The sequence below is a fragment of the Morone saxatilis genome, unplaced genomic scaffold (assembly GCF_004916995.1).
Source record: "Morone saxatilis isolate NCDOM2014 unplaced genomic scaffold, NCSU_SB_2.0 Contig2, whole genome shotgun sequence".
In the NCBI taxonomy this organism is placed as follows: domain Eukaryota; kingdom Metazoa; phylum Chordata; class Actinopteri; family Moronidae; genus Morone; species Morone saxatilis.
The window spans coordinates 1363810-1371921 of NW_023339762.1; the positions used below are offsets into that span (position 1 = coordinate 1363810).

Below are 8112 nucleotides of genomic sequence, written 5' to 3' on the forward strand. Positions count from 1 at the left end.
TCAGTTCCACACACAAATGCATTCAGTTCCACACACATTTGGCACGGACCAGTGGTTACTGCCACTAGGGGCGCTAGAGACACTGGTCGCGACCAGCTCATCAGTGATCTGTCCTCTTTTTTGAACAGAATTGAAGATAAATTTTCAGTTGGTTTCTGGACCATCTCATGGCTGCATGACCACTGCCTTTAAACCAATTAAATGAAGGAAACGGTTGGTAATTAAGTTCCTGGCCAATCAGGAGCAATTTCCAATTTCGATGCCAGGTGTAATCATATTGATCATATGCCATATGCTCATTCTAAACCACGAAGAGCAGCAAATATGGTCTAGATAAATTTGTCGATTAACTGAGGGAACCCACAGTTGTAGAGAGACTTGCTACACTGCTACTGGTGTGAAAGCTCTTTCCAGACTACTTAAATGAAATAATTCTTGTGATCGGAAGTACACACAAATGTGGGCTTTCATCGAGTATCTGTTGGTCACATACATACAGACACAAAAATCTGAATTACAGTGAGTTTAAAAGTCCTGTGTTAATGTCAGATAATGTATAATATAATAAATACTTAATCAGATTAATTGCAGTGTCTTAATTTAAGGTAGTCTCACCACTGTGGACAGAAGCTTGAAAATGAATGATGTAAGACTGCCAGGAAATATCACCTAAGCATGCTTGACCATACAGATTTAAGTAGATCACAAGCATCTTACTAATGTACAAATATTCATCTTAGGTCACTTTAATTAATTTAATTCATTCATAATTCATTTTCTTTGATGAAATGAAATAATATCAGAAATTATAGCCAACATGGATGACTTTAAACAAAGGTAGTGATTGGAACGAAAGGCACCAGGCACACTTCACACTTAAGGCATACAGTTATCATTCAATCAATTCATTTACAAATTTTACACTGGCAGTCTTTGGTAGTAGTACAAACATACATGATTACATAATGACGTCTTTTTTTAAGAGCTAGGCTTGTGAATAGCCAAGTAATGTGGTAATACACATTATGGAATATATCAAACTGCCATCTCTTTTAATATTAGAAACGATATGCATTTTTAAATAAACTAAGGTAGTTATGTTGTGTTATGTGAAGATAAGGCTACTTCCCAACACCCACACTGAATTTACATCTACATCTTAACTTGCTGTTCAACCAGCTCTGTGATGACCATGAAACTGGAAAGTAACACAGGAAGAGAATAGAAGCCGAAAGCTGAAGGAGCAGCATTTCAATTTTTGGTTTGACTTTATAAAGGACTCAAACTCTTTTACTGGTTTAGTCTTTGCAGGTTTTCATGTGGCTGTTGAATATTGTGAAAAGAAACACACTTGTGCTTAAGGGTGGGTTAAGCTGGGAGAATCACCTCCTTTTCGTTTTAATGAATGTCAGACTCATCAACAGAGACCTTTCCTAAGGATTTGGGCTTCCATTCTCTGTAACATCCACATGAATGGCAGGACTTAAGGTTTCCCTGCCAAACATTGCCCAAAGCATCGCACTGCCTCCGCCGGCTTACCTTCTTCCCTTTTGTGCATCCTGGTGCTATGTGTTCCCTAGGTAAACTATGGACATGCACCCAGTCATTCACAAGATGTAAAAGAGAACTTGATTCATCAGACCAGGCCACCTTCTTCCATTGCTCCGTGGTCCAGTTCTGATGCTCACATGCCCATTGTAGGCGCTTTCGGCAGTGGACAGGGATCAGCATGGGCACCCTGAGTGGTCTGCAGTCAGCTGTGTGTTCTGAAACCTTTCTATCAGAACTAGCAATTTGAGCTACCGTAGCTTGTCTGTTAGATGGGACCACACGGGCCAGCCTTCCCTCCCCACATGCATCAATAAGCCTTGGCTGCCCATGACCCTGCTGCCGGTTCACCGGTTTTACCTTTCTTGGACCGCTTTTAATAGGTACTGACAACTGGAGACCGGCAACATTCCCACAATTTTGGAGATGCTCTGACACAGACGTCTAGCCATCACAATTTGGCCCATGTCAAAGTCGCTCACATCCTTATCCATTTCTCATGCTTCTAACACATTAGTTTCCAGCAATAATTCCTTGGCCACATCTGGCCAGTTACATAATACTCCTCACCTCTACAAGGGCATTGAAGTATGTTGCACTTACTAAAGATGATAATGTAGTTAGCTAGCCAGCACTGCAGAAGTCAACACTCATTTGTGTGTATTCGTCCTGTGTTCTCCCTCCCTCCATCAAAAGAACCACAAAATATACAGTACATGACAAACAGCATTTTTTAATGAAGAGAGAAAAATTACTGTACATTTTAAAAATAGGAACAAGACCGATAAATAAAGCTTCATTATTTATTTTTTTAAATGTACCAACTAAACAAAATCCACAATCAATCAATACTAAAGTTCAAATGTGTACATAAAATATATTTACAAAATATGTTGCTTTGCCCTTTGTACATAAAATGAGAGGAAAAAAATAAACTTTTTACCTTCTGTCTTCAGTACAAACATGTCAGAAAGCTCACAGTGCAAAAACTGTAAGGTTGGATGTGAGTTTATAAAAGTCTTAATGGTGTTAGAAAACAGTGCGTACTGAATGGGAACAATGTGGAGGAGATGACAGCCAGGCCTCCAAGCATGCTCAGTTCTCAGCAAAACGTATGATTTCAGGTTTCATTTCCTCCTCAAAACAATAAACTATATGTTCAAACATTGTGTTTGTGATTTAGCTTGTTATGTTTGTTATGATTTTGTATTTAACTGTACAAGAGTAAGACAACTGAGAATGTCCTTGCATTATATTTCCACGTAAGAAAACTGCAGTAAAATGTGTTTTTACTCAAACCCACTTAAGGACAATTTTTTTTTTTTTGGGGGGGGGGTGCTGCGTGTCATCCCCTCTCTCTACCCCCCTCTCCTGTCTATCCACCAAAAAAAACTTTAAATTGGTATTTAAACTGATCTCCCTCTTCACAGCAGGACACTAGCTGCTAACAGGTGGCACTACTGCAGTGTTTTACACTAAGAAAACATCACAACCCCAAACCTTTGTGCCTTTTGCTTGAAATGTAGAACAGTGTTGAAAGATAAAAAGGTTTCTTTCGAGAAGGTGAATAGATTTGTACTGTGTGCTTAATTAGTTAGTTAATCTTAGGGTGTTTATTTACAATTAGCTTTACACTATATGTGATCCACCATTTATCTGTAGGAATTTCAAAATATTTTTTTTTGTTATTTTGTAAAAGAACAAAGGTCAATCATTAAAAATATCCTGATTCAACACATTAAATACACACAACAAAAGTAATAAATTAATAGGGTTTGTAACATCTTACATTTCTCTTTAAATTTGGTAATCTTTTTCTGATTCAGATTAATTTCAAAACATTTAACCTACTGCTCATAAATGGAAGGTTTCATTTATATGTGCTTGGAATCATTAATTCTGATCAGAAGTTTGTAAAAACAATAACACCTTAATATCATCTCAATATAAATCCAGTAAAGTCTATATTCAATAATATTGAATTCTGACCCAGTCCCACAACAACATAACTACTGCTGCTGCTGTTATGGGTAATGCTTTATTCTACAGTTCTGTCACTTCCACATCATTTTCTTGTCATTTACTAGTTTTCCTACAAGGATCTGTCATTTGATACTAATTATAGTGAACACTAATTAATTAATTAATCAATTAATTTTAATTTAATTAGAATTACTTATCTTTCAAGGATTCTCCCTGTAATTAGTACGAAGTCACTGAAAATGTATTATTAATTTAATTAAATGAATGTTTAAATTATTAGGAAATGACAGACCAGTAAAATACAACATCACTCTCTCATGTAAAGTGCATTTTTAAAGTTGTTGAAGTTTTTGTATTCCTGATCTTGTTGTGCTTCAGTGACAATTACACTGCCTTGATTGTCACATTAAATGATAATTAAAGATTTTAGCTCATACTGAGTTCTGTTGTCCATACTGACTGGTACATTTCATGACTGATGGAGATAACCACCTACAAAAAAACAATACTATACATTTCTAGGAACATTAGGATTGAAAACATCTGCTTTGAACATGCACTTGGAGACAGGGACATATCCGTCACTGAGTCTTTGCTGAGCATTCTCACTATCGTCTTGTGTCCTGACCATTGACCATGAGACATGCCTGTTTCTATAGATTCAACCATTTCTCTCTGCTAGCTGATGTGTCATTGATGGATTTTGTGTGGAAGTCTGTAGCCTTTTTGTGCACACTGACCTCAGCAGAAAATGTTGACAGTAAGAAATGGTAGCCTAAAGGGTTTGTAACTGTTACAAACACTGTCATGTGGCATCTGTTACTCTCTTATGTCTTGTTTGTCAGCTTGACTGATAAAAAACAAATGTAAAGCCATTGTAGGGACATAGAAATCACACATTAGATTAAAAGTTCATTGAGTTGGCGCCCAGTTAGCTCACCTGGTAGAGCTGGCGACCATGTACCAAGCTGCTGCAGCGGCCCAGGGTTCGAATCCGACCTGCGGCCCTTGCTGCATGTCATACCTTCTCTCTCTGCCCCCCTTTCCTGTCTACCATTAGCTGTCACTATCCATTAAAAAAGGCAATTAACAAACTGAGGATTTAACAGCATTCAAAGTTAGCATCTGCAAAAATGGCACTCACGATTGTTCGATGTAAAAGCTTAGGTTTGTTACAGTTTACAATCTAAAGACTTTAAAGACCATGTCTAACACATGATCTCTGATTGAGAGATGGAAGAAATCAAGAATCTGTTTTCCTCTTGTGTTCCTCACACTGCTCGTTTGATCCTCCTTGGCTTTCAATCACATCTCTAAATGATGAAAGGTTGTAGAGAACATTCTTAGCACATTTGTCAATAAAGTCCTCCTGACTGAATCATCCGCTCCACATAACTTCGTCTGGTGTCTCTGAGAGGTCTTTCCCTTTGTTTACCTGGGACACAAGCAGGTAAAGTTAGACTACCAGCCTGTGAACCCAGCTGGATTCTCTCTCTGATGATCTGACAAGAAGGCAGAGACAGTGTCCAGAAGCCAGACTGTCAGCAAAGATACATTTTATTCCCAAATATAGAGTTAATGAACAATCTGGGTCCTGTTTGCTGCACTGTCCAGTTGTCTGGTTAGAATTTCATGTGCAGGTCCTCAGCAGAAGAAGATGTCTCCATCATTCTGATGATCCAACATCACTGTACTATCTAAAGAGACATTAAGACACAAGTTATTATAAATATTAATAGTCAATAAATAAAAAATAAAAAAAACTGTGAATTATTGGTTTTACACATATTACAATTTTTTGTACAGTTGTTAGTCAGTGAGCTTTAGAGGTGCTGGTAGGAGGATTTTGTTACCTTTGGGCAGAGCAAGGCAAGCTGTTTCCCTGTTACCAGTCTTTATGTTAGAATAGGCTAAGGATCTTCTGGGTGTAGCTTCATACTTACCGTACAGACATGAGAATCAGCAGTAAGGCAAATAAGCTCTAATTAACCTTTAGTGTGTAAGGGCGAATGTGGCATGTAGTGTAAAGGCACTTTGAGTGGTCGGAAGGCTAGAAAGGCGCTATACAAGTGCAGGGCCATTTACCATTTCTTCATTGTGTAGTATTTTCAATGGCATCTACATTGTCAAACAGACTTTAAGAAGCAAAGACATTCTTCCCCTAATCTACAGATAGATTACAGGTGAATACACTGTAAACTGCTAATGTCAGGATAAATTTTGTTCATCGTACCTTTCTGTGTCTGCTCCCCCCCTTTCCCCTTCTTCTTCTTTTTGTCTTTCTTCCCTTTGGATTTGGCCAGCTGAAGCAGTCTGGTGGGTAGCTGGGACTCCTTCTCTGCTCCTTGAGGCTTAGAGGAGGACGAGGAGGAGAAGGGGTTAAAGTTTTTGCCCATCCTCTTGGATCCAATGCGGAGGAAAGGTTCTTTGGTCGGGGCAGAGGATGAGAGCTCCACCTAGAAACATCCAACAAAAGGGGAGTTCTTGTAGTTGTAGTAGGCAGCCTGCTAAACAACAACAAACACACTTATTTGTTTTCCTTTTTTGAATAATTTTCTTGCGAGGACTTTCTCTGTACCTCTTTTGGCTGTTCTGCTGCTTCTTTTGAATCCAGATCCAAAGACCCAGAGCTGTGGAATCTTATGGAGTCTTCAGAGGTGGTGGAGGGAGTCCGCTGGTACCTCTGAAGCTGCTCCGACTGTAAATAATGCATAGAGAAATGAGAATATATACAATATATGAAGCTACAACCAATGTTTCATCTTTAAAGTTCATATGAAACTGAAATCCGAGTGCTATTTGCTTCTGCATATTTACGTATTTCTTGTGAAAACAGGCAGCTATGGTGGGACTTTATCGTGGTAGTCAATAGACAGTAAAGAGGCTATATCGGTCCTATTGGCTGACTCTACTGGGTCTGGGAGGTCAGACTGGGACAGAATACAGTATCCAGTTTGATGACAGGTAAAAGAGTACTACCAAGGTTGTTTTTTTTGCCGGTTTGGCTCCTGGCACCACAAGTCAACTAATGTTAGCTGCACTAGCTAACTAACTAACAGCATCTAACATTAACCTTGGTGGCATTTAGTTAGAATTTTAGCAAGTCCATCAGGTCATCACAACAACCGCCTTCGTGCCGCTGTCGTCAGAATGTCCTCCGTCTGTCTTGGAGGTTGTGTACACTGGGAGGCTGCTGAGCCCTGTTCGGTTGCTAACTGCAGCTACAACAGCAAAACCAGAAAAATATTTTCTCCATAAAATATGAACCAGTTTCATCAATAAAGTTGTGTTTTTGTACAAGCAATAACCCCAGATACCCTCAGAGAACCATGCTGTTGTTAGCTAGCTAACTAATGAATCTTATTCTGTATCCCTAAAATGGAAAGTAATGGATTACATGTAACTAAACTGAAAATTGAATTAAGTTACGTAATTAGAATACAAAAAAAGGACTGTAATCCATTACAGTTACAGAAAAAAGACTGACTGACTGGTCACAGTTACATTTAGTAAAAATGGGGATTATTTAGCACGATTGCTTTGAAAATACACTGAGCATTGTTGATGCTGAAAATCTTACATCTTGCAGATTACCATGCATCAATGCTTCTGACACTTATTTTCTCTTGTCTGTATTTGCATATTTGGTGTTGAAGTAATTCAAAAGTTTAGATTATAGATTATAATATAAAATACAGCGTTTTTGGCATACCTTTGTTAAACTGGGTACTATATGACTAGGGGTGCAATCCTAAAGGGTTAGAAGGTATTTTTTATTTCATCTGACTTCAACACATGAGGGAAGTGCTATATAAGTGTTTCTATGTAATGTCATGGAGGATCACAGATGTGATCTAATTATATTCAATTCAATCCAATTGTATTTGTATAGCTCCAAAACATAATAGAAGTTATCTCAGGACACCTTTCAAATAGCACAGGTCTAGACTATACTACTTACAAAATGATTTACAGAGACCCAACAATTGCCACAATAAGCAAGCACTTGGCAACAGTGGCAAGAAAAAACTTTTAAGAGACAGAAACCTTGAGCAGACCCCGGCTTTAGGTGGGCGGCTGTCAGCCTATATGAACCTTGGAACACTGAACCAGAGACAAGAAGACCTCTCAAACCAACCAGCAGTTTCTGACGCAGTGAACATTAAACTGAAATCATTTAAAGAAAGAAGTCTTTTACTGACCTCCAGTGACAGTGTGTGCAGAGGCAGCAGCTAGTAGCTCCCTCATACATAGCCAAAGTTTTGTCGGTTTATTTGAATTGCCTACTCTTGGCTAATGTCCGATCACAGGAAAATGGCATGGATGAAAATGAAATGGGACTCCAACCCAGCAATGAGAAATCATAGACTGTGTCCAAATCTTTAGAGACCTGGCTGAATCTGTAACTTTTAGTTGTAGCACTGTAGATACTTAAGGGTAAACTAAGGTCTATTACAATTTTAGGGGTATTTTTGTATCTGTGGCTATCAGTATAAATAGCATTGTATTCCACACAAGGATAGCGGTCACCTGAGATCACAAGATCACCAGATCACTAAAAAAACACCACATTAAAGTTAC

At 38.4% G+C, this 8112-nt stretch overlaps 1 protein-coding gene across 1 annotated transcript in view; it reads right to left on the bottom strand.

The window, feature by feature from the left end:
- Window positions 1–2263: 2263 nt before the first annotated feature.
- The window catches only part of LOC118330293 (A-kinase anchor protein 13-like), a 43500-nt gene continuing 37651 nt past the window's right edge, over window positions 2264–8112 (bottom strand). The window contains exons 10-12 of the mRNA XM_035664778.1: window positions 6110–6229; window positions 5765–5987; window positions 2264–5228 (exon numbers count right to left, since the gene is read on the bottom strand). Coding sequence (XP_035520671.1) covers window positions 5176–5228; window positions 5765–5987; window positions 6110–6229 — 396 coding nt within the window. The 3' untranslated portion in view covers window positions 2264–5175. The remainder of the gene's footprint in view (window positions 5229–5764; window positions 5988–6109; window positions 6230–8112) is intronic.